The 26,964-nt window shown below is 48.9% G+C and overlaps 1 protein-coding gene across 1 annotated transcript in view; it reads left to right on the top strand.

The window, feature by feature from the left end:
- LOC144485785 (uncharacterized) overlaps positions 1-25,929 on the top strand; it is a 201,234-nt gene extending 175,305 nt beyond the window's left edge. The window contains exon 3 of the mRNA XM_078203870.1: positions 21,283-25,929. Within this exon, the coding sequence (XP_078059996.1) occupies positions 21,283-22,090 (808 nt within the window). The 3' untranslated portion in view covers positions 22,091-25,929. The remainder of the gene's footprint in view (positions 1-21,282) is intronic.
- The last annotated feature ends 1,035 nt before the right edge of the window (positions 25,930-26,964 follow it).

Below are 26,964 nucleotides of genomic sequence, written 5' to 3'. Positions count from 1 at the left end.
GGATGGGGAAGATTGTTCTGTTTAACTGGGGGGTGGGAGAGAGGGGGGTTTGTTCTTTCTACCTGAGGAATAATGCAGCCTCTGTGACTAGACCGCACTTCATGGCCTAAATCTCAGCAGCACTTTTGCATTCGCTTAATTCCCCTTTAAGTGGCTGAATTCAATGGTTCAATAAAATGTGAAGCAGCCGCTTCAGGGTGGGATTGTGGATTTTCCTGCCCCCACCCCCCTCTCATTTCCCTTTTGATTGTGAGTTTTATTTTAAACGGTCAAACAGAAACTTAGAGAGAGCATTTCAATCCAGATTCACCTCGAGGTAGAGAAACAGAGCAGAGATCAGGACAGGTTATCCAGAGACGGGGTATTGGACAGATATAGGTCTGGGGGAAGTGTGTAGGAGACGGAGAGGGAGAAACAGAGGGGGGGGGGGAGAGGTGACTGATAGAAGTGGGAACTTCATTGGGGCCATAAACATAAAAAGATGGAGGGGAAGGAGGGTGGGGTAGAGAGAGGAACAGAGAAGGGGTGGGGAGTGTGGGGGGCTCAGTGGAGGGGGGTAGGGGTTAGAGACAGAGGCTCTGGGGGTGGGGGGTGTCCTCCTGCAGTGTGGGACTCCCTGTGGGATCCTGATTGCAGCATTCCCAGTCTCTGAGAGAGAAAGAGAGAGACAGAAAGAGAAAGAGGGGGAAAGACAGAGAGAGAGAGAGAGAGACAGGCAGGGAGAAAGAGAGAGAGAAACAGTGTGAGGGAGAAAGAGAGAGAGAAACAGTGTGAGGGAGAGAGAGAGAAAGACAGAGAAAGATGGAGGGAGTGGGAGGGAGAGAGAGAGAAAGATGGACGGAGAGAGAGACAAAGGCAGACAGGGAGTGAGAAAGATGGAGGGAGTGGGAGAGAGAGAGGGGGAGAGTGAGGGGGAAAACAGGAAAAGAAAGCAAGAGGTGAGGTTTGTGGGGGTGCAGTGAGGGGGTGGGGGAAGAGACACAGGATCACAGTGACCCGAGCCGGGAATTGAACCCGGGTCCCTGGAGCTGTGAGGCAGCAGCGCCAACCACTGTGCCCCCGTGTGGCCCTACACGTTATGATTCAATTCTGAGGGTCCCGGGGCGAGGGGGGGGGGGGGTGGATTTCACAGCCTCAGCCCCTCTCTGCCTCACTCTCCCTCTGTATAAACATTTCCCAAATTAAAACACACTCAACTCAGCGAACTGCACCTTCTGGGATCTTCCAGAGCACCACAGAGATTGTGTTTTGAAAAGGGTTTGGCTTCGTTTTAAGAGGGAGTTCAACCCTTTCTGGGAATTTGGGATGAGACACACACACACACAGACAGATACACACACACACAGGGTAGTGAGTGGGGAAGGGGGCTCACAGCAGGCGAGAGTGTTGGGGGTGTGTTGGGGAGGACTGTGTCCCATCTGATTTAGGTTCACATTGTTGCTGCTGCTGCTGTTGTTGTGGGATCTTGCTGTGCACACACTGGGCCTGTGGCCTTTGCTCGCACTGCAACAGCGACTACACTTTATTAAACAAAATCTCGCTCACGGACCGCAAAGTGGGTTCAAAGGAAAGAAAGTGGAAACGGGGTCACGTAAATTAAAGCACTTCAATCACCGAGGCATCGTAGGCTGTGCAGCAAGTGCTGGGGAATGGGGGGAGTATAGATTGGGATTTGATGGCCAGAATAGACCTGGTGGGCCGAAGGGCCTGTTTCTGTGCTGTGTGACTCCAGATTCTCCTCTCTCTTTTCCCAGGAATTTCTATTTGGATAGGGGGGGGAGGGTTCATAATTTCCCCGTCTCTGTCTCTCCAGCGTTCTTACCAATCTCTGCACCCCTCCCCTCGCTCTCTCCCCAGACTTTCCTGTCTATATTTCATCTTTCAATCAAACGTGAAGGAAAACACCAATGTGATTTTTTTGGATTTAATTTCAGGGAGGGAAAGACAGAGAGAGAGAAAGAGAGAGACAGGGAGGGAGGGAAAGACAGACAGAGACAGAGAAAGACAGGGAGGGGGGGGAAGGAGAGAGAGAGAGAGAGAGAGAAAGGCAGCCAAATAAAACCTGCAGCAGACGCTTTAATCCATCGGATTGGGGATGTGATTGCGGGTTTTCCTGCTATCTCTCTCTCTCCCATCTTTCTCCTTTGATTGTGAGTTATCAGGGAGGGAGAGAGAAAGGGAGGGTAACAGAGGGAGATCAAAGGCAGAGGGGCAGGGAGAGGAGACACACTGGAGGGGGGGGTGGGTTAGGGGGGGGTCCTCTGCTCTGCACTCACAGCCCAGCTCCCCAGTCTCTGGGGAAAAGACCCTCAGTCACACCCTCCCAGAAGGTGGGATTTGTAACCAGCGGCTGTGTGACTGAGGCTGAATCTGTGCTGTTGTGTTTGAATAGATTTTTTCCCAATATAAAGATATTGGAATGTGGCTGCTGCCACATTGCAGTGAGAGAGAGATGTGGCTTTGCAGGAGGAGCTTCCCTCCCCATTTCCCCATGGAAATCACTGAGAAATAGCAGACGTGGCCCACAACACGTCATTATTTGAAACGGTCAGACAGAAACTTATCAGAGAGAGCATTTTAATCCCCATTCATCCCCAGACGGAGAAACAGAGCAGAGATCAGGACAGATTATCCAGAGTAGGAGAGACCGGGGCAGAGATGGGGTATTGGATATATATATAGATCTGGGGGGGAAAGCAAAAGAGACACAGAGGGGGCTGGACAGGTTCAGAGATAGAGGCAGAGAAACAGGCAGAGAGAAACAGCAAGAGAAAGAGGGAATGGGAGAGAGAGGTGTGACTGTGCTCGGAGTGGAAGGTTCCCTGTTCATATCGAATATACAAACAGCCCCAATCCTGGAGTGACTTGTCATTATTTTTATTTGGGGTGGGGGAGAGATGGAGGGTGGGGGGGAGCGAGGGAGAAGTGTGGTTCCCTCATTGCCCACTGACTTTAGCCCAATCCTCACTTAAAAATCACTTTGTATCTGGCCCTGCTCAGACTGTGTGTGTGGGATCTTGCTGTGCCCTCCTCCCCGCCCCATGACAGCGCCCCACACTTTAAACATGAAAAGATGGAGAGGAAGGAGGGTGGGGTAGAGAGAGAGGAACAGAGAATGGGTGGGGAGTGTCGGGGGCTCAGTGGAGGGGGGTAGGGGGATAGAGACAGAGGCTCTGGGGGTGGAGGGGGAGGTGGGTGTCCTCCTGCAGTGTGGGACTCCCTGTGGGATCCTGATTGCAGCATTCCCAGTCTCTCTCCCTCTCACTGTGAAGCACTCGGGAGGGAGAGGGAGCTGAAATTCAAATTCCTGAGCCTGGGGGAAAGGCTTGTTCTCAGTCCCACAGTCCTGCTTGTGTTTTCAGACAGGGCGCTGGGATTTGTGGGTGTGGATGGAGAAGATTGTTCTGTTTAACTGGGGGGTGGGAGAGAGGGGGGTTTGTTCTTTCTACCTGAGGAATAATGCAGCCTCTGTGACTAGGCCGCACTTCACGGCCTAAATCTCAGCAGCACTTTTGCATTCGCTTAATTCCCCAACAGGGTTTAAGTGGCTGAATTCAATGGTTCAATAAAATGTGAAGCAGCCGCTTCAGGGTGGGATTGTGGATTTTCCTGCCCCCGCCTCCCTCTCATTTCCCTTTTGATTGTGAGTTTTATTTTAAACGGTCAGACAGAAACTTAGAGAGAGCATTTCAATCCAGATTCACCTCGAGGTAGAGAAACAGAGCAGAGATCAGGACAGGTTATCCAGAGACGGGGTATTGGACAGATATAGATCTGGGGAAGTGTGTAGGAGACGGAGAGGGAGAAACAGAGGGGGGGGGGGGGGGGGGGGAGAGGTGACTGATAGAAGTGGGAACTTCATTGGGGCCTCCTGTGTTTATTCACTGGCCTGTCTCTGGAGTAAAGCCCCCAGAATGCTTTGACGTGTTTAATAAATTCAATATCGGGACAGTCAGGAGGCAGTTGGAAGTTCATTGCATTTGAAACGTGTTCCCATTTTGTCAGGGTTTAATAATGAGGAGGTGAAAATGAATGTTTCCCCCACCGCCCCCCAGTGAGATTGTGAATTTCAGCAAGTCCTGGGATCTTGCTGTGCCTTTTATTGTTTTTAATCAGCTTTTGTTTTGTGTTTAATCAAATTTCACTTTATTTTCTCTTTCTCTCTTCCAAGGAGAATTCCTTTGGAAACTTTGGCGATGCAGAGAGCGAATAGTTTTGCCGTGAGGAATCCTCGGACAAGAGCTATAACCAGAGAGAAAAATATTAATAAAAGTCCCCGTGTCTTTGTCGTTCATTTTTATACACAGATAGACTGGTGGGGCTTTTACACTGAGGGTTAGTGGTCTGGGTGTCAGGGGGAGGGGGTATTCCCAGTGATCCCTGCTCCAATGTAATCCCACAGATTTCAATCCCTCTCCCTGAAGCTCTGTCTGTGCAACTCCCCCATCCTCAGAACTGTTTCTCCACATCTTTCCAATCCCTGTCTCTCCTCATCCTTTATACCTCAGCCTCTCACAATGGCAGCATCTTTCCCCTGTCTTTCACTCTCTCTGAAACGTTGTCACTCTGTCTTGCCAAAGCCCCACTTTCTACTTATCTCCACATCTCACTTTGTATCTCAGCCTCTCTGGACATCTCCCTCTCTCTCTCTCTGTGGATCATTTTATCTCAATCACAGCAGCCTCCTCTCCGTCTCTCTCTCTATCTCTGCTCCCCCCTCTGTCTATCTCTGCTCCCTCTCTGTGACTCATTCTGTCTGAAGTACAGCAGCATTCTCTCTCACTCCCCATCTCTATATCTTTTCACAATAACTTCATTGCAGTGTTAATGTAAGCCTACTTGTGATTAACAAATAAAATTTTAACTTTAACTCTACTTTTGTCTCTTATCTCTCTCTCTATCGCTTCCCTCTCTATCTGCTTCCCCCTCTCTCTGATCTCTGCTTCCCCCTCTGTGAATCAGTCTGAATTACAGTCGCATCCTCCCCATCTCCATCTCTCTGATCTCTGCTTCCCCCTCTCTGTGAATCATTCTGTCTGAATTACAGCAGCATTCTCTCTATCTCCATCTCTATATCTCTGCTTCTCTGTCTCTTATATCTCTCTCTCTGCTCTCTCGTGGGGGACGGGCCAGATCACGGGTTTGCTGTTCACAAGCAGCAAAGGCCCAGGAACGCAGAGGGAGGGAATCAGGGGCAATTCAGAGGGATCCAGCACTGCTGAAAGGGGGGAGTGTGTAATACAGGGGCTTGTTCAGAGCCGGGGCTATTAGACAGAGAGGGAAGGGGCCGGTGGGGGAGGCTGTTGTACAAGAGCGGGAAAAATTATAACACAGGCTGACCAGAGTCAGGGGTTATCAGAGAAAGGGGGCAATGGAGGAGGGGAGGGGGAATCAGACAGGGGGTCTGTTGTACAGGATGGGGGTGGGGGATGTTATAACACAGGCTGCTCAGTGTCAAGGGAATTAGTCATTTGAACGTTAATGTTTAAAATGGGCAGAGTTTCCACATCCAACTCCACCAGGAGCTGTTTACAGGGGGGTGGTGGACGGGGATGGACGCGCGGAGGGGGGGGGGGGGGGTACTAATTAGAAAGGGGGGGATCTGTCAGTCCAGAGGCTGTTCACAGGGAGGGAGTGGGAATTTGCCAGGTTGAGAGGGGCGGGGGGGGGGGAAAGAGGGGAACTTAGAGGGATACGGGGCTCAGAGGGAAGGATCGGGAGATTTAGAGGGATTGTGAGGAGGGACGACAGATTTGGCTGGAGTGGGGGGGGGATTGAGGAGGATTAAAGGGGGAGAGTGGAGAGGGATGTAGGGGGAGACTCAGGGATTGTGGTCGGGAATTAGAGGGATTCAGGGGGATTTAAGGGTCTCATGGGGACTTTGGGATTTAGCGGGGCTGAGAGGGAGGGAATCGGGGGGAATTCGGGAAGAGGGGGCTCAGAGGGGGATTTCTGGGGTTCTGAGGGATGCAGGAGGGATTGGGGGGTTTACGGGGATTAAAAGACATGGTTTGGTGCTCAGACAGATAGAAGGGGTGGGATTGGAGAGGGAGCAGGATTCGGGGGCAGAGGAATGTGGCGAGGGTGGGTGCGATCTCGGGAGACATTCAGGGGGGATTCCAGAGGAATCTCAGGGGCTTAGAATCTGGGGAGGGTCTGGATGGGGTAGGGAGTCAGAGGGAGTTAGCAGGGGGGGCGAGTCGGGGTGGAGGGAAAGGGATTGAGGGCGGGGTGGATTTATAGGGATTTGGGAGGGGGGAAATTCAGAGAGGGATTTAGGGTGGGGCCTTGCATCAGGGTTAGAATTGGGGGGGTGTTGAGCGATTCGGAGTGGGGGGGTGACTCAGAGGGATTCAGGGGTGGGGAGGACTGAGGAAGGATTGGGTGGCTTGATTTTGGCAGGGGGGGGCAAAGGGAGCCTTTGGGGGGGGGGCTGAGGATTTGGGGCAGGAACTTGGAGGATTCAGGGGGCTGAGAGTCAGATTGGCAGTGGGTGTCAGAGAGATTGAGCGGGGGGAGGGGGTGCTTACAGAGTCGGATTAAAGGAGATCGGGCAGAGGGACAGGGAATCAGGTGGGGGAAAGAGGAGTTTTGGGGGGGAATTAGTGGAGATTGAGGGCAGCGGGTTGAGAAGGATTGGGAGTGGCTCAGAGGGCTTTGGCGGTGAGTTCCTGAGAGAGAGTGAGTGGGGGGGGTGATTAGAGTGGGATTGGAGAAGATTGGGCAGAGAGGATCGGGGGGAGGGGCCGAGAGAGATTGGGCAGCAGGGAGCGTTAGAGGCGTTGAAGTGGAGGGATTTAGAGTGGGTTTCTGGAGTGGGGAATTAAGGAGGGGTTTGGGGGGAGGGGAATTTGGGGGTGAGAGACTGAGGGTGGCGGGTTTAAAAGGATTGGGAGTGGGTTCAGGAGAAGGGTTCGGGGGGGATTGAGCTGAGAGAGGAATCTATAGGGCATTGGCAGGAAGGGGAGGGGGGGGGGGGAGATTCAGCAGCGGTTTTTGTGTCTGGTGGGAACAGCGGGAGACGGGAAGCGGGGGGGGGGGGGCGCAAGTCGGGGGGGGCGCAATTCGGGGGCGCCGCAATTCGGGGGGGGGGGGGGCGCAATTCGGGGGCGCCGCAATTCGGGGGGGGGCGCAATTCGGGGGGGGGGGCGCAATTCGGGGGGGGGGCGCAATTCGGGGGGGGGCGCAATTCGGGGGGGGGGGCGCAATTCGGGGGGGGGCGCAATTCGGGAGGGGGGCAATTCGGGGGGGGGCAATTCGGGGGGGGGCAATTCGGGGGGGGGGCAATTCGGGGGGGGGCAATTCGGGGGGGGGCAATTCGGGGGGGGGCAATTCGGGGGGGGGCAATTCGGGGGGGGGCAATTCGGGGGGGGGCAATTCGGGGGGGGGCGCAATTCGGGGGGGGGCGCAATTCGGGAGGGGGGCAATTCGGGGGGGGGCAATTCGGGAGGGGCAATTCGGGGGGGGGGCGGCAATTCGGGGAGGGGGGCGCAATTCGGGGGGGGGGGGCGCAATTCGGGGGGGGGCCATTCGGGGGGGGGCCATTCGGGGGGGGGCCATTCGGGGGGGGCCATTCGGGGGGGGGGCAATTCGGGGGGGGGCGCAATTCGGGGGGGGGGCGCAATTCGGGGGGGGGGGCGCAATTCGGGGGGGGGCGCAATTCGGGAGGGGGGCAATTCGGGAGGGGGGCAATTCGGGGGGGGGGTGCAATTCGGGAGGGGGGCAATTCGGGGGGGGCGCAATTCGGGGGGGGGCAATTCGGGGGGGGCAATTCGGGGGGGGGCAATTCGGGGGGGCGCAATTCGGGGGGGGGGCGCAATTCGGGGGGGGGGCGCAATTCGGGAGGGGGGCAATTCGGGGGGGGGCAATTCGGGAGGGGCAATTCGGGGGGGGGGCGGCAATTCGGGGAGGGGGGCGCAATTCGGGGGGGGGGCGCAATTCGGGGGGGGGGGGCGCAATTCGGGGGGGGCAATTCGGGGGGGGGGCCATTCGGGGGGGGGCCATTCGGGGGGGGGCCATTCGGGGGGGGGCCATTCGGGGGGGGCCATTCGGGGGGGGGGCAATTCGGGGGGGGGGCAATTCGGGGGGGGGCGCAATTCGGGGGGGGCAATTCGGGGGGGGGCAATTCGGGGGGGGGCAATTCGGGGGGGGGGCAATTCGGGGGGGGCGCAATTCGGGGGGGGGCAATTCGGGGGGGGGCAATTCGGGGGGGGGGCAATTCGGGGGGGGCAATTCGGGGGGGGGTGCAATTCGGGGGGGGGCGCAATTCGGGGGGGGGTGGCGCAATTCGGGGGGGGGCGCAATGCCCAGGGGGGGGGCAATGCCCGGGGGGGGCAATGCCCGGGGGGGGGGCAATGCCCGGGGGGGGCAATGCCCGGGGGGGGCAATGCCCGGGGGGGGCAATGCCCGGGGGGGGCAATGCCCGGGGGGGGCAATGCCCGGGGGGGGCAATGCCCGGGGGGGGCAATGCCCGGGGGGGGCAATGCCCGGGGGGGGCAATGCCGGGGGGGGGGGGGGGGGCCATGCCGGGGGGGGGGCCAATGCCGGGGGGGGGGCAATGCCGGGAGGGGGGCAATGCCGGGGGGGGGGAGACGACAAAGCCCAGGGGGGGGGGGAACGACAAAGCCCAGGGGGGGGGGGGGGGGAAAAGCCCAGGGGGGGGGGGGGGGGGGGGGGGGACAAAGCCCAGGGGGGGGGGGGGACAAAGCCCAGGGGGGGGGGGGGGGACAAAGCCCAGGGGGGGGGGGGGGACAAAGCCCAGGGGGGGGAAAGATTGAGACAGAGAGAAAGACAGACACAGAGAGAGAGAAAGAGCGAGAGAGAAAGAGCGAGAGAGAAAGAGCGAGAGAAAGACACACAGGCAGAGAAAGACAGAGAGAGAGAGTGAAGGACAGAGAGAGAGAGAAAGAGAGAGAGACAGAGAGAGAAAGAGACAGAAAGAGAGAGACAGAGAGAGAGAGAGAGAAAGACAGAGAGAGAGAAAGACAGAGAGAGAAAGACAGAGAGAGAAAGACAGAGAGAGAAAGACAGAGAAAGACAGAGAGAGAAAGACAGAGAGAGAAAGACAGAGAGAGAAAGACAGAGAGAGAAAGACAGAGAGAGAAAGACAGAGAGAGAAAGACAGAGAGAGAAAGACAGAGAGAGAAAGACAGAGAGAGAAAGACAGAGAGAGAAAGACAGAGAGAGAAAGACAGAGAGAGAGAAAGACAGAGAGAGAGAAAGACAGAGATAGAAAGTAAGATTGAGAGAGAAAGATTGAGAAAGACAGAGCGAAAGATTGAGAGAGAGATTGAGAGAAAGATTGAGAGACAGAAAGATTGAGATAGAAAGACAGAGATTGAGAGAGAGATTGAGAGAGAGATTGAGAGAGAGAAAGATTGAGAGAGAGATTGAGAGAGAGAAAGATTGAGAGATAGAAAGATTGAGAGAGAGATTGAGAGAGAGAAAGATTGAGAGAGAGAAAGATTGAGACATAGAAAGATTGAGACATAGAAAGATTGAGACATAGAAAGATTGAGAGATAGAAAGATTGAGAGATAGAAAGATTGAGAGATAGAAAGATTGAGAGATAGAAAGATTGAGAGATAGAAAGACAGAGATTGAGAGAGAGATTGAGAGAGAGAAAGGTTGAAAGAGAGAAAGATGGAGAGGGAGATTGAGAGGAGGCTGCAAACAGAGAGAAAAGCAGGGCTGAGGCGGGAAAGGTGCGGACAGAAAGTGAAGAGGTTCATACTCACCATCGCACATGTTTTCCCTCGGTGATCTCTCCAACTCCTTCCATCCCCTCTCCCATGGTGGGGAGAGAGATCCTTGGCCAGGGGCTTTGTGCTGGGAAAGGGGGGTTAAAATATCAGAGCTGGAACTCCATGCAAGCACACACTGACTCACTCACTCACTCACTCACAAAGACACAGCTTACCTGATACTTACCAACCCACGTGTAGAGAGAGACTGGACAATGCATCGCCAGCCTTTTTATAACCTCACTGAGTCCCACACCTCCCCAATCAATCCTTATCCAACCACAGCTCCTCCACCTCACCTGAACACACCTCCTCCTACCTGGCCCAGTCCAACACCAACCTGTCTCTGAGTGTGTGGGGGGGTGTTTGTGTGTGGGGGTTAGTGAGCACTAGGCAAATGGTTTATCCCAAGGCTCTCCCTCCCCCCCACTCCCAGCTTCACATCACCAGCACTGGGAGCTGAGAGAAGATGGGTTTCAATTAACTCGCAGCCCTGCACTGCCAGAGAGAGAGAGAGGCCAGGTCTGAATGTGGATTGTACAACTTGTTCATCCAGGACTCCATCCGCTACAGGTTTGCACCCTTTGCTGATTCTTGCAAAATTCACTTTTCCTTAAGTTGCCTGAACTGAAACAATATCTTGCAAAGTTCTTTGTTGCTGCGTTTACAAATCCCAGTTCTGATTTACAATCTGCCTGTTGTCTGTCCGGGTGTCTGAATGTGTGTGTGTGCCCTGTGCTTAGTGGTTAATAATTCACCAGAGATCAGAGCTGCAAAATAAAGCGTTTCAACTTCTTTTAACAGAAGCACTGGCTGGGGGAGGGGAGGGAGAGAATGAGAGTGAAGTTTCTGTCTGATAAATGCTGTAAATGTGTCTTTAACCAGCAGCTCTGCAGAGAGACAGATGCAGGATTTTAAACTCTCTGGGAGCTGCAGGCAGGAACTCACACACACACACACACACACACAGATAGACATCAGCTCCTGTTTCACACCAACAACCAGGCTGGAGTCTATGCAGCTAATTTCCATCCAGAAATGTACTTGATCCATGAAGTCAGTGAGGGTTACATTCCCATGACTTCCCATTCAGTCCAATCCAGCTCAGTTTGTTGGAATGCAGTGTGGGAGCCTCTGAGGGAGTTTGGCTCGGGGGGGGGGGGGTTCACTTTTCTCTCATTCAATCTCTCCTGCCTTCCACCCTCTCACAGACCTTCCTTTCGTCCCTGTCCCACCCGCCCCTTTCTCCAAACCTGTTACATTTCTAACTTTCCCCAGTTCACAGGAAAGGTCACAGAGCTGAAATGTTAACTCTGTTTCTCTCTCTCTCTCTGCACAGATGCTGCCGAACCTGCTGAGTTTAATTCCAGCATTTCCCTGTTTTCTAAGATTTCACAGAATAGTGTTGGTGCAGGAGGAGGCCATTTGGCCCATCGTGTCTGCACCAGCTCTCCAATGTGCTGTTAAATCAGAGATTGGTGTAAAACTGGGATCTGTTCCTGACTGAGAGCAAAACGGCAGCTTTACATTTCCAACCTGAAAATAACTGGCCAATATTTTGTGCAGATTGTTACCAGTTCCTTGCTTGTGGTCTATCCCTAACTGCCCTTGAACTGAGCAGCTTGCTTGCTGGGCCATTCCAGAGTCAACCACATCGTGTGGACCTGGATTGACATGAAAGACTTACAGGGACTACCAGACCTGCTGAGATTTTCCAGCGTCCTCTGGTCTTATTCTGGAGTCGGATAAATTCCTTCTCTGAAGGGCATCGGTGAACCAAATGGGTTATAACGGCAATGGTTTCATGGCCATCACCAGGCCTTTAATGACAGATTTTTATTGAATTGAGATTTCACTATTTGCTGTGGTGTGATTGGAAGCTGGCTGGCTCTGGGCTCCCAGTCCAGTGACAATACCACCACACCATCAGATTGAGAGCATTTGTGTGATAGTCCCCAGTCTACCACTTTCAGGCCGGTCTCAATATGTTTAAAATAAACCGTTTTAAAATAAATCAATTCAAGTCTAATTAAATACGAGTTGGAGGAATTCACAGGAGCCTGGGGCAGTTTTCTAACACATTACCATCTTTCTATAGATAAGGAATCAAGTATTGTACACAATACTCCAGATGTGGTCTCTCCAATGCCTTGCACAATGGAAACATACTGGAATTTAGAAGAATGAGAGATCACTGACAAGATGATAAAAGGTACGGATAAAGTAGACGTGGAGCGGATGCTTCCTCTTGTGGGGCATTCTAGGACGAGAGGTCACAGTCTTAGGATAAGGGGCAGCAAATTTAAAACAGAGTTGAGGAGAAAGTACTTCTCCCAAAGGGTTGTGAATCTGTGGAATTCGCTACCCCAAAGAGCGGAGGATGCTGGGACAGTGAGTAAATTTAAGGAGGAGTTAGACAGATTTTTAATTGGTGATGGGTTGAAGGGTTATGGGGAGAGGGCAGGAAAATGGGGATGAGGAGCATATCAGCCATGATCGAATGGCGGAACGGACTCGATGGGCCGAATGGCCTAATTCTGCTCCTATATCTGAGGAATTTCTGACCCGTCCTATTTAATAATACATTCTCTCGTAATAAATGGTAACATTTTATGACATTTCTAATTAATTGCTGTACCTGTATATTAGCCCCTTTTGATTCATGCCCAAGGACGGCCCAATCCCTCTGTCCCTAGAATGTTGTGATCTCGCACCATTTAGTTATTAAGTGTATTTTATATTCATCAGGCCAAAGTCGAGCCGGTACGATCACCCCCTGTATCTTTCTTTCACACTCAGACTGAACAATCAGCCTTATTCTTGAGGCAGATTTCACAGAATATAATGTCCTCTCGCTGATCAAAATGAAAGAAGAAATTCTTAGTTTAAACAATTCCTGCTCGCTACACAGATTCCACAAACATTGAGGTGAATACAGTGTGGTAACAACAAAATGACAACAATACAGTTCAGTAACAACAAAACAAACTTAATTTAAACTTCATCTTTTTTTTTATTATATTCCTCAACCTAATTATTTTAATTTGATCAGTTTTTTGTTAGGGATGGGTAACTTCTGTTCTTTATAAACTGATTCACTCATTTTGTTAATTCTACATGGGTTCAGAGAATCAGAACCCAGACTTTATCATCCTTATCCTTTTTCTCCTTTTGCCACCACTCCCTCTGTTTTGCGGGAGGGTCGTGGGGATTCCAATCAGAACTAATCATTTCATCATAAAAGTGAAATACTGCGGATGCTGGAATCTGAAACAAAAACAGAAAATGCTGGAAAATCTCAGCAGGTCTGACAGTATCTGTGGAGAGAGAATAGAGCCAATGTTGCGAGTCTGGATGTCCCTTTATAAGAGCTCTTCTGAAGTGTCATCCAGATTCGAAAGATTGCTCTATTCTATAATGATTTTATCGATAAGTTTCTTGTTCTTAGTTTCCAAATGGCAGGTAAGAGACCTGTCCAGTCCCCACTCGAGCTCTGATTTTTCACTGGCCATGCTTGGGTAGGATTATAACCATTAGAATCTACTCTCAGAGATCTGCTTTTCAATCCAGTGCTACTTGGAGTATACCGTCACTGCACCGACTATCGGGTCACAAATTTATGATAAAATAATTCAAATAATGCCTGAGAATGCTTCTTAACCAACTACCTATCATCGTTTGTTGATTGATCAGGCCCACGTTTCACAGATTCAGGACATCCTCCCTCCGAACATCTATTTCCTCCAGCCTATTAGCCTGTAACACCTTCTCTTCCTCAAAAACATGGCCCCTCTCCTTGGTGAACACTGAAGAAAAGTATTCATTCATCACCTCGCCTATCTCTACTGACTCCATACACAAGTTCCCACGACTGTCCTTGACCGGCCCTAACCTCACCCTGGTCATTCTTTTATTCCTCATGTAAGAGTAAAAAGCCTTGGGGTTTTCCTTGATCCGACCCGCCAAGGACTTCTCATGTCCCCTCCTAGCTCTCCTAAGCCCCTTTTTCAGCTTGTTCCTTGCTAACTTGTAACCCTCAATCGAGCCATCTGAACCTTGTTTCCTCATCCCTACATAAGCTTCCCTCTTCCTTTTCATATTTTCATATTTCTTTTCACATTTCATACCTTTGCATATTTTGTTCCAGGCACATTGTGAATTCTCAGTACATATACAGTAAGGCACTTTATAATTACCTTAACTTAGTCAATTTATTTTAGTAAAAATGAAATGAAGGGTCTCATACTAGGAATTCTATATCACCCCCCATCAGTCCGTGATTGCAGAAATTGAGCAGTCACAGGAATGTAGTCAAGATAGTCCAGTCCCATAATGCCTCACATTCAATCTGCAGTCCTTCAATTATAACAGAATATGTGGCTGTCTGTAGCTGCCTCGGCCACGATCAGCGCCAACACTGCCTTCCTGAACTGCTACAATGCCTGAGGCGTAAGTACACCCACAGTGCTGTTAGGGAGGGATTTCCAGCTACACATTCCAGATTTTCATTGAACTGTAGGTGGATATCAGATTGATATATTCCATTCAACCACTCCCAAGATGAATTGTTCAAATTCCTTTATTGTCCAGGACAATATATTCACAATCATAGAAATCATAGAAACCCTACAGTACAGAAAGAGGCCATTCAGCCCATCGAGTTTGCATCGACCACAATCCCACCCAGGCCCTACCCCCATATCCCTACGTATTGTACCCACTAATCCCTCTAATCTACGCATCCCAGGACACTAAGGGGCAATTTTAGCATGGCCAATCAACCTAACCCGCACATCTTTGGACTGTGGGAGGAAACCGGAGCACCCGGAGGAAACCCACGCAGACACGGGGAGAATGTGCAAACTCCGCACAGACAGTGACCCAAGCCGGGAATTGAGCCCAGGTCCCTGGAGCTGTGAAGCAGCAGTGCTAACCACTGTGCTACCGTGCCGCCAATCTCTTTCAAACAGAAATTAAACATTCCATTTGATTTCAGGTATTAACATATTCTGTTAGTTTGTTCTTTATTGTCGATGTCAGGCTGGGGTTGTTCCCCTTGGAGCAAAGGAGGTTGAGGGGAGATTTGATAGAGGTGGACAAGATTCTGACAGGTTGAGATAAGGTGGACAAAGAAAAGCTGTTCCCATTAGCTGATGAGACAAGGACGAGGGGGCGCAGATTTAAGGTTTTGGGTCAGAGATGGGGGTGGGGGTGGGGGGGGGGGGGGGGAATGTGAGGAAGAATATTTTGATGCAGCGAATGGTAATGACCTGGAACTCGCTGCCTATGAGGGTGGAGGAAGTGGAGACAATAAACAATTACAAAGGAAATTGGACGGGCACTGGGAGGTTTCAAACAGAAATGCTGACTAAATATCTCTGAACTTCCTAACACCCGGTCACTCTGTGATCCTTGTGAAATTTAAAACCAGGTATTCGCAACAAGACTCAAAGAGCATCAGCCCACTGGAGACAAAGTTGTGAGACCGGCCAGTCCAGCAGAAAGAAACCCTCCGACCCTCCCCATTGACCAACTGTGAGAATGAACAAAATGCAGTCCTGGATGTAATTGAGAGCAGAAACAATAACAGCAGAATCCAACCCCTGGAATCACTCGTGAACTTGTTGGTGTCTCAGCAGGGCGGATGAAGCTCTGAAACCCTTCCCACACAGAGAGCAGGTGAATGGCTTCTCCCCAGTGTGAACTCGCAGGTGGGATGACAGTGTGAACTCGCTGGTGTGTCTGCAGGTTGGAAAACTGACTGAATCCCTTCCCACACTGAGAGCAGGTGAACGGTCTCTCCCCAGTGTGAACTCGCTGGTGTCTCTGCAGGTGGGATAACTGACTGAATCCCTCCCCACACTGAGAGCAGGTGAACGGCCTCTCCCCAGTGTGAACTCGCTGGTGTATCTGCAGGCTGGATAACTGAGTAAACCCTTTCCCACAATCAGAGCAGGTGAATGGTCTCTCCCCAGTGTGGCTGCGGCGATGAGTTTCTAGCAGAGATGGGTAATTGAATCCCTTCCCACAGTCCCCACATTTCCACGGTTTCTCCATGGTGCGGGTGTCCTTGTGACTCTCCAGGTTAAACAATCAGTTCAATCTCACACAGAACACGGGTACAGTCTCTCCCCACTGTGAATGCTGCGATGTATTTTCAGGCTGTGTAACTGTTTAAAGCTCTTTCCACAGTCAGTGCACTGGAACACTCTCACTCGGGTATATGTGTGTCACGGCATTTTTCCAGTCACATTTATGCAAAAAAAAAGTCTGAAGCAGACAGAACAGAAAAATATTTCTCCTTTTAGATTGAAAGGCCGATGGTATTCAGGTCCAGATGAACTGAATGACTGTCAGAATTTGACATGACATTTGTTCGAGATTTCTGTCTGTCAATCCTCACCTTCTCATATTCTGTGAAAGGAGTTTACAAAAGTCATCACTGTCAGCACAGATTAGAAATTCAGAACAGACAATTCTAGTTTCTATGGAACATTGTTTCCTCTCTCATTCCCCAAAAGCTGTGAATCTCCATCCCACTCACTCTCCCTCCATTCTCCCTCTGCTGTATCTAATATTCACCCTCCCAATTCTCCTGAAGGTGCTGATTGAGGCTGATTGACAGATCCATGCTCACTGCTTCCTGCCCTGGACACAGAGAGCTGAAAATCTCCATGCAGGCGGCCAGACAGATCTATGTCTCTATTACAGGACTAAAAATATGTTTAATGGATAGAATTGTTTCAGTTGGCTAAGATACAGGGGGCTACAATTGATCATGATCTTGAACTGCTTGTGAGGGTAGTCAAGCAGAGATGATCAATAACTTGGAAATGAAATTGGAGTTGCTGCAGAATGGGATCCACTCGACACTGACAGTGAGTCGGCATTGACCCGAGTGGTCCAATGGATTCCTTCTGTGCTGTAATGACTCTATTACTGGAAATATATCACGTAGCTACATGTTAGGGCTCAGGTTAGAAACTCCAAAATGTTTTATGGAACCCGCCTGAATCATACGTTTTACATCTTGAATTTGGCATGAAATGTTTCACTTCAGGTATGATTCAAATGACCCACCTTTTCACAAAGTTTACTTAAGAATATAGTTAACATGTTTAGTAAGAAAATTAGCAAGAACTTTTAGCAATTACAAACAAAACAAAACAACAAAGATAATGCCTAACCCATCAACAGCAGAATATTTTCTTCAGGAAGGCAAGACCTCGCTTTCAGATAACCAACAGAATTTCCAAATAAAACAGGGGAGAGAAAGCGAGAGAGACGTCTCTTTTCAGCGTGATGCCCCTTCTAAAACTAAACTGCATCTCAGAACTGAAAATGAAAGAACTTCTGTCACCTGACCTGCAACCAGTTTTTTATCCACAAATCCCAAAGTAAAAACAAACAACCTCTATGTAAGCCACTTAAGGAGCAAATACAGGACTCTTTGTAGACAAGCCGGTGCCATAATGTAAAAAAAAACTGAAAGGTTTATTTACAACAGCAGGATCATGATTTTGAGATTAAAAAATTTGTAAAGAAACACTAATGTCACACGACCGTACGATATTACAGATTAGAAATAATAATAAATGGACATTACTGCAGAACCATACATGTCTAATCTTGCCATATGACAATACTGAACATATCTCTAACCTATATTAATTTACAGTCCCCTTAAATGTCAGATATTTCCTGGGGAAACCAGCCCTTTAATTGTGAACATTAGGAAAGGGACCTTTGAGCCAGACAAATCAATGTGTCAAGCTGAGGGAGCAAGGGATGTCAATGTCTTTAACACAGAGAGACCTGGGCCAACCTTTCCACAATCTGCACCCTCCCTGGATTCACTTCCTTTCCCTTCAGTTGCTGCAAGTCCCCAATTTCCCCCAGAATGAGAAAAGCAATGGAAAGGTGGAGAAAACAAAGTGTTTTACTCACAGATGTTGGAACAGGAGGAAGTTTCAGTCTGTTCACGCGAAAAACCCACGCTCTGATTGGCTGGAAAACCTGAGGCCTTCCGGTCCTCCAACTCTTCTCATTGGCCAGAGCTGGAGACAGTAAGAAGTTTAACAACACCAGGTTAAAGTCCAACAGGTTTATTTGGTAGCAAAAGCGCTTTGCTACCAAATAAACCTGTTGGACTTTAACCTGGTGTTGTTAAACTTCTTACTGTGTTTACCCCAGTCCAACGCCGGCATCTCCACATCAGAGCTGGAGAGACAGTGAATCAAAACTGCGCATGTGCGAGTTTTTAGGGTGAATGCGCATGTGCGGGTGTGGGGCGGGGCCCGGACAAAGCCGGCGCACTGACCATTGTCTGTCCGGGTCTTCCAGCCTTTCCCATTGGACAACAGCTCAGCGCGGCTGGAGGGCAAAGTCCCGCCCACCCCCACGTGGGGCTCCGCCCCTCATTGTCTGTCTGCGGGGGATTGACCAATGGGAACTCCGGAGGACCGGAAGGACTCTGCTCCGGTCGCTGCCTCTCACAGGCTCTGGCCAATGGGCATTCTGGACGACCGCAAGGACTCTGGTCCTCCAGCCAATCAAAGCTCCTCCATTGCCTGAATGCGGAAGTTGCACAATGAGCTTGTTCAGCTGCTCATTCCGGCCCAGCAAAGCTGCTGCTTCTCTTTCTGAATGAAGATTGAGCTTCAGACAGACTCAAACTTCATCCTGTCTCTCCAACATCTGTGAGTAAAACACTTTCTTTTCTCCCCCCTTCCATTCCTTTTTTCATTCTGGGGGGAAACTGTTGATTTGCAGCAACTGATCACGAGAAATAGACGCAGGAGTGGCCAGCAGGCCCTTCATGGCTGATCTGTGCCGGCTTCAACTCCTTTTGTGAGCCTTTTCCCATAGCCCTCTATTCCTCGATCTATCAACTATTTATCCACCTCCACTTTAAATACTTATCGTGGTCTAGCCTCCACCTGTGGGGGAGAGAATTCCAGAGATTCACCACCCTCTGGGGGGAAGAAATTTCTGTGCACCTCAGTTTTAAATGACCGACCATTTAGCTTGATCGAGACTTCCGCACTTGTAAAAATATCTCACCGTCTATCCTGTCAAGCCCCCCTCAGGATCTTATGTCTCAATAAAGTCACCTCTTTGTCTTCAAAGCTTCAAGGAATACAGACCTAGACAATTTATTCTCTCTTGATAGGACAACCCTCTCACCCAGGAATTTGCCTGGTGAATCTCCTTTGGACTACATCCAATGTTACTGTATCCTTGTTTAAGTAAGAAGATCAAAACTACGCAGTATTCCAGGTGAGGCCGCACCAGCACAACCCCCCCTGTTTTTAAACTCCAACCCCTTTGCAACAAAGGTCAAAATTCCATTTTTCTTCTTACCTATTGTGGGACCTGCCTGCTAGCTTTTTGTGATTCATGTGCAAGAACATCTCGATCCCTCTGTACTTCACTCACCTGCAGCCTCTCTCCACGTAGGTAATCTCCCTTTTGATTTCTCCTACTGAAATACATGACCTCCCACTTCTCCACATTAAACTTCATTTGCCAGGTTTTCATCACAATCTATCTATATCCCACTGCAGAATCAAAATATCCTCATCACAACATGTCCTTCCACCTATCTTCATATCATTTGGAAACCTTACATTCTGTTCCCTCCTCCAGGTCATTAATTGAATAATGAACAATTGCGTGCCAAGAACTGATCCCTGTGGTACTCCACTGGTTACATCTTTCCACTCTGAAAATGACCCATTTATTCCAACTCTCTGTTTTCTATGTGACGGCCAGTTTTCAATCCAAACTAACACACTTTCATCAATTCCATGGGCCTTTACTTTATGCACCAGCCTCTTATGTGGCGCCTTGACAAATGCCTTTTGGAAATCATAGAACCCCTAGATTGCAGAAGGGGGTCATTTGGCCCATCGAGCCTGCACCAACTTTCCAACAGAGCATCTTTCCGAGGCCCTATCTCCATAACCCCAAATTCTTACCCCACTAATCCCCCGAGTCTACACATTTTAGAACACAAAGGGTCAATTTAGCATAGCCAATCCACCTAACCGGCACATCTTTGGAATGTAGGAGGAAACAAGAGCACCCGAAGGAAACCTACTCAGACACGGGGAGAATGTGTAAAATCCACACAGACTGTCACCCAAGGCCGAAATTGAAGCTGCATCCCTCGCGCTGTGAAGCAACAGTGCTAACCACTGTGCCACCGTACCACCCTATCTAAATACACTACATCTACAGATTGAACTCGATCTACTCTTCCTCTTGCATTCTCAAGGAAATCGAGCAAATTTGGCGAACATGACTTATCTTTCCGAAAACCATGTTGCCTTAGCTTGATTATATTCAGCTTTCCTAAATGATTAGCTATTTCCTCTTTGATTATTGACTCCAGCTTCTTGCCAATAATAGATGTTAAATTAACTGGCCTATAGTTCCCTGCCTTCTGCCTTTCTCCCTTTTTGACCAAGGGAATCACATTGGCTGATTGCCAATCTTCTGATACGCTCCCGGAATCTAGCGAGTTAAGAAAGATTTCAACAAAATTCTCCATTATCTCTCCAGCAACCACCATTAAAAGCCTAGCGTGCAGTTCATTGGATCCTGGCAACTGAAGGGAAGGGAAGTGAATCCAGTCTGTTCATTCCACACATTGTTAGTCCAGTCATAGAGACATATATCTGTCTGGCAGCCTGCATGGAGATTCTGAGCTCTTTGTGTCCAAGACACGAAGCAGTGAACATGGATCTGTCAATCAGCCTCAATCAGCACCTTCAGGAGAATTGGGAGGTGAATATTAGATACAGCAGAGTGAGAATGGAGGGAGAGTGTGTGGGATGGAGATTTACAGCTTTTGGGGAATGAGAGAGGAAAAAATGTTCATTAGAATCATAGAATTGCTGCATCTTATCAGCCATCCCTGAGCCTTCATAATGAATCCCTCTTCTCAGGATACCCTTATCTCTGACTTGTCTGTACTGCTGGCAGTCTCACAAAGCAGCTGCCTGTGTGCTGATACGGGAGGCCCTGCTCGGACAGTTTAATGCTCCATGACTGTGTCTTTAAAGAATGTTCCATAGAAACTAGAATTGACTGATTTGAATTTTGATCATGTACTGAATTGTGATGTTTTTCTTAAATTGAATTACAGGATATTAGATGAGGAGAAATCACAGACAGAAATCTAAAATGTCAGATCTGGATCTGACAGAGTGACTCGATTCCTTGGGACCTGAATATCATCAGGCTCTGAATCTCGAAGGAGAAATGTTTGCCTGGTCTATCAGCTTCAGAAGATTTTAAACATCAGTGTGACGGGAAATGCACTGAGACACACACAGCCAAGTGAGAGTGTTCCAGTGAACTGAGTGTGGAAAGAGCTTTAACCAGTTACACAGCCTGAAAATACATCGCAGCATTCACAGCAGGGAGAGACTGTACCCGTGTTCTGTGTGAGATTTAACTGATTGTTTAACCTGGAGAGTCACAAGGACACCCGCACCATGGAGAAACCATGGAAATGTGGGGACTGTGGGAGGAGATACAGATTCCCATCGTATCTCGAAGCTCATCGGCGCATTCACACTGGAGAGAGGCCATTCACTTGCCCTTGGTGTGGGATGGGATTCAGTATTGTATCCACCCTGCAGAGACACCAACGAATTCACACTGGGGAGAGGCCGTTCACCTGCTCTCAGTGTGGGAAGGCATTCGCTCACGCATCCACCCTACAAGCACACCAGCGAGTTCACACTGGGGAGAGGCCATTCACCTGCACTGTATGTGGGAAGGGATACACTCAATTATCCAGCCTGCAGTCACACCAGCGAGTTCACACTGGAGAGAGACCGTTCACCTGCTCTCAGTGTGGGAAGGGATTTGGTCATGCAGCCACCCTGCAGGCACACCAGCGAGTTCACACTGGGGAGAGGCCGTTCACTTGCTCTGTATGTGAGAAGGAGTTCACTCAGCTATCTAGCCTGCAGGTACACCAGCGAGTTCACACCGGGGTGAGACCATTCACCTGCTCTCAATGTGGGAAGGGATTCAATGATTTATATGCCCTGCAAACACATCAGCGAGTTCACACTGGAGAGAAGCCATTCACCTGCTCTCAGTGTGGGAAGGGATTCACTCAGTTATGCAACCTGCATACACACCAGCGAGTTCACACTGGGGAGAGACCATTCTGCTGCACTCAATGTGGGAAGGTATACAGAGATTCATCCACCCTGCGGACACACCAGCGAGTTCACACCGGGGAGAGGCCATTCACCTGCTCTGTGTGTGAGAAGGGATTCAGAGTTTCATCCAGCCTGCTGAGACACCAGCGAGTTCACAAGTGATTCCAGGGGTTGGATTCTGCTGTTACAATTCAGCTCTCAAATACGTCCAGGACTGCGTTTTGTTCATTCTCACAGATGGTCAACCGGTCGCACGATTTTGCCTCCAGTGGGCTGATGCTCTTTGATTCTTGCTGCTAAAAGCCTATTTTCAGATTTCACATGGATCACAGAGTGACAGGGTGTTGAGAAGTTCAGAGATGTTTAGTCAGCATTTCTGTTTGAAACCCCCCCCAATGCCCATCCAATTTCCTTTGTAATTGTTTATTGTCTCCACTTCCTCCACCCTCGTAGGCAATGAGTTTCAGCTCATTACCATTCGCTGCATCAAAATATTCTTCCTCACGTCCCTGTCCCCCCTGCATCTCTGACCCAAAACCTTAAATCTGTGTCCCCCTCGTCCTTGTCCCATTAGCTAATGGGAACAGCTTTTCTTTGTCCACTTTATCTAAACCTGTCAGAATCTTGTCCACCTCTATCAAATCTCCCCACATCCAAGGGGGAACAACCCCAGCCTGACATCGACAATAAAGAACAAACTAACAGAATATGTTAATACCTGAAACCAAATGAGAATGTTTAATTTCTGTGTTAAAGATTTGGACTGTAAGAGTGAATTAATGGATTTGGTAAACGGGGGATAGATTTAACCCCCCCCCCCTCCCCCTCCTTCATTAGAGTAAAATCACAGGCTGGTCAATTGCTAATACATCAAGGTGCTGACATCAGGAGGCTTGCCAGCAAGGTTGTTTACTTTCTAGAAAAACGGACCATTTTCTCACAAACTTTTGAGTGAAGGTTTAAGAACTAACCTACGTCGGCAAGATTGGAATTTTAAATGTTCTGTGTATTGAATAACTGTGTAAGCTGTCTGTATCTGTGACTTGGAGCTGGGAGTTGTATTAGAGTGCTATCTCTGTGATTACTCTGTTCGAGAGCTGTGTCAGAGCTGTGACTTTGAGCTGTGAGAGCTGTATCACAGGAGGGTGCTCCTCCAGAGCTTTCTCTGGGGTAGTTCCCTCTGGGCTTGAAGCATGAATACACTATTGTAACATGTCCCTGGGTCTCCTGTGGTTAGTTGTAAGAAATACAGGACAATAAGGGAATTGGAATAACTCCCCTTGGGTGTGGTTGAATGGAATATATCAATCTGGTTTCCACCTACATTCTAGTGAAAGTCTGGAATGTGTCGATGGGATGAATAAGTTGATCACTTTCTCTTGGTGATATTTACATCTTTGTTCATGAACTTTGTTTTAAGGAAATCCACATTTGAAAGCCCGGCCACTACATGAAACATCCATCACAGGGGGAGATAAGAAAGACAGACACTCACTTTGGTCATTTCATGAGCACATCTGAGAGTTAAGAATGTGTGACATGATTTTGGGATACCGGAGTGAGTGTGCAGATGTGATTTGTTACATGTGAAAAATAGCAAGCCTAAATTCATGGTGAGATGGAGTGAAGAGCGGGTCCCAAACACACACAGCTACTTGAGACACAGCAGGAGATGAAATGGTTAATGTGGCCAGGGCATTGAGACAACATTGTGACATCATCAAGGCATTGACACACACTCCAGAGAGAAACTGAGTTCAAAACAATCAGGATCCAATTAAACACACTGCACATGCTCACAAAGTGAGTGAAATTACAGTAAAATGGATAATATTCTAGATTGGGACAATTAAGGGATTGGGAGAAATAATACTGAATAAGAACTGTCCACAACTTGGATAGGGGTAAAGAGAGCTGGAGAATCTTTTACATCCATGCTTGATCTGTTGCTTGAACCATCTGTCCTTATGGACTAGTAACCGAGAACTCACAGCGCTCCTTCAGAAGTAGGAAAGATCGAGTAGATGTTACCCCAGGCGGGGCCAGAACAGAACTGGAAAATAACGGAGTGAAATTGAGTGAGGATCAGAGAGAGAGTTCTCCCCCCTCAGGGTGTGGACTGTAAGAATCCTGGGGGACCCCCTACTTCAGGTGTTTTTGCTAATTAGTGAACATTAAATTAAATCTATGACTGGCTGTGCATTGATTTTGAATTTGATTGTGACACTTCTCCTGTTTTTATTCCTGTTGTGATTGCACTCTGGGTAAGGATGGTTGACAGGTGACAGGATGGGAAATTGTGGTTTGGGTCATTGACCAAATGTTTTATTGATCCAAAAGGGGCCAAACTTCAGCAGAAATCCAGCAGAGCTGAGAACAGACGACTTGCTGTGTGGGAGCAGGGAGATAAACAGCTCCCAGAGGACAGAGAAAACAAGAGGGCCTTGAATCCTGGATGATACCTGGGTGTCAAGGCCACCATGTTTTCACTACTTGGCATGGGAATGCTGACTCCCTGTACCAGGGACGGAGCGTGGGAAGACAATTGTTTGAGAGTTTGACGTGGCTTGTGTGGGTACAGATGGTTCAATGACAGGTTTTGTAATTGGTCCGTTCAAATGTTAGCCGGGCAATGATTGGGTTAAATCAGTCTCCATAGTCTTTGTGATGTAACAAAGTATAAGAAGGGATTCCCCGAGCACAGAGATTAGTCGAGGTTTTACATATTGCATTGACTGGTGCCATGGCATCTGGGGCAGAGCAGGGAGCATTTCCGTGGAGATGCTGCTTCTACCCAGAGTGTAATGGTAATGCTGCTGCACTTTGATACGACTGCTCAGACATTAGCCTGTGTCAGCTCTTATTGATACTGAATAAAATCTAACCACCGTCACCAATAAGGGATATCACTGGGAATCATTTCAGAGTTTGGGAAAAGGGGAGAAAGGGTTAATTGATTCCCTGAACCCCATTTTCTAACATCACTGTGTCAAAAATAAAATCTCATCTCCCCCTCTGGCTCCTTTGCCAATTACCTTAGAGGGACTCACTTTCTGTTAAAGAGCCTGCCAACACCTCTCACCCACTTTCCCTAAAGTGCATCAATCTCATCAGGAAAAGTCCAGAACAATCAAATATTTTTACTTATAAAAGTTTATTAATGAAACAGAACATGGTTAAAACAAACAGAAAATGACTTGAGGATCAAAGACAACCAGAGTAAAGGATGTTCACAATGTTCTGGACACAAATGGTTTCTCTTCAGCTCCTCTGTCCCCTGTTCCCGCGACTCCCCGCTTTGGACACAGGGACACTGAACCCCGGGGGTCACGTCACCATCAGACCTGGTCACCCCGCCCGTGCCCAGATTGACTGGAGGCTCATTTTCCAGTCAGTCCTCCTTCTTGTCTCTCTACTAGTGAGACGCCCATGGGGGGGAGGGGGGGGGGGGCGACGCCCAACTGAGGCACAGGCCTCGTTATTCTCAGCTAAATTCAGCCCTCAGCTCCGTCGCCTGGCTGTCACTGACACGAGCAATAGGGAGACAGAAAGGTGCCTGAGGCTCAAATGGGAAGTCGAAACTTGTGTCTCTGAACCAACACTTCAACATTTGTCAGTCAAATCCATGTTATTTACACTGGGGGTTTTTATGATGAGATTAATTGAAGTGTTCGGCGAGTCAGCAAGCTCGAGAAGCACTGATTCCAGATTGTTCAATACTTCTGTCTTGAATCACAAAAGCTTCTCACTTTATCCCCGTCCTGAACTGAATTCCATCATCCTGAGCAGCTGTGGGTGTCGCCTCTCTGTGTAAACTCCTGCCCCTTTTTATAAGGCTCTCTCATTCCTTATTGTGGGTCAATTCTTTAATGGTTGAGGATCGCTCTGTGATGTAGTGAGTGTTTATCCGGTCAATCAATGTTTCTGATGTCAGTCACAACGTCCATCGTTACTTTTCACCTGTTTCTTACTCTGTGTTTTATAAAAATAAAGTTTATAAACTTTTACAGAATGGTCAGCTTTAAGGTTTCTGTAGTTGGTGATGAGGTCATCCAAAGGTCAAAGCCTTTCTCTTTTCTCCTTCCTGTTTAACTAAGGGGTTGTGGAATATTCCATTCAGGGGGAGGTTGTGGGAATGTCTCTGGCCGAGTAATGCAGAGACGCAGCAAAGGATCTGGGGACAGGCAGCTGGTGGGATTTGAATTCAGTGAATCAATCTGGAATTATATAAAGTTAGTCTCAGAAACGGTGACCATGAAACTATCGACTATTGTAAAAATCTGTCCAGTTCACCCTCTTCATGCTCCCTATTAGGGAGGGAAATCTGCCATCCTTACCCGGTCTGGCCTACATGTGAATCCAGACCCACACAGCGATGTGGGTGAATCTTAACTGCCCCTCTGAAATGGCCGAGCAAGTCACTCCGTTCAGGGGCAATTAGGAGCTGAGCAACGTGTGCTGGGGCTTTGCCAGCAGTGTCCACATCCCAGGAAAGAATAAAGAATATTCCAGGGAAAGTGATGGGTGATTTGAAATGAATTGAAAGTAGGTCAGGAGGTGCTCGTATCGTCCAGAGCTGCTTTTCAGTGGATCCTCCTGTTTAAAATAAAAACACATCAGTGTGCCCCTTTCCCAGACACACTGACCTTGGAATATCACAATGCTGTTTTTAAACATTCCTTTGTTAAAGAATTAGTTATTTAGAATTGTGAAACAGACAGAAATTAAATGTTCCGTTTTTCCTGGGATCCTCCTGTGCCTGGCACCGGTGTCCTGAACAAGGTTATTAACATTCTCTGTGTTAAAGGTTCCTCCTGGTTCTTGCTGTCTGTTGTGTCCTTTGTCACAGTCGGTACCAGGACATTTCTATTGAAAGGTTGTTAAGAAATTCCAGTGAATTCCAGCCCCTTGTGTAACGTTCCATTTGGTGTGCGTCAGATTCAGAGATGTCCACGTGTGTGTGAAAAGGGTTCTGGGTAAGGGTTTTAACCCTTCTTTCCCCGTTAGTAACAATGAGCCCTGTATTCATTTCTAAA

This window comes from Mustelus asterias, unplaced genomic scaffold (assembly GCF_964213995.1).
Source record: "Mustelus asterias unplaced genomic scaffold, sMusAst1.hap1.1 HAP1_SCAFFOLD_220, whole genome shotgun sequence".
NCBI lineage: Eukaryota > Metazoa > Chordata > Chondrichthyes > Carcharhiniformes > Triakidae > Mustelus > Mustelus asterias.
The sequence above is the reverse complement of the archived record's forward strand: the minus strand, read 5'-3'. Positions and strand labels throughout refer to the sequence as shown.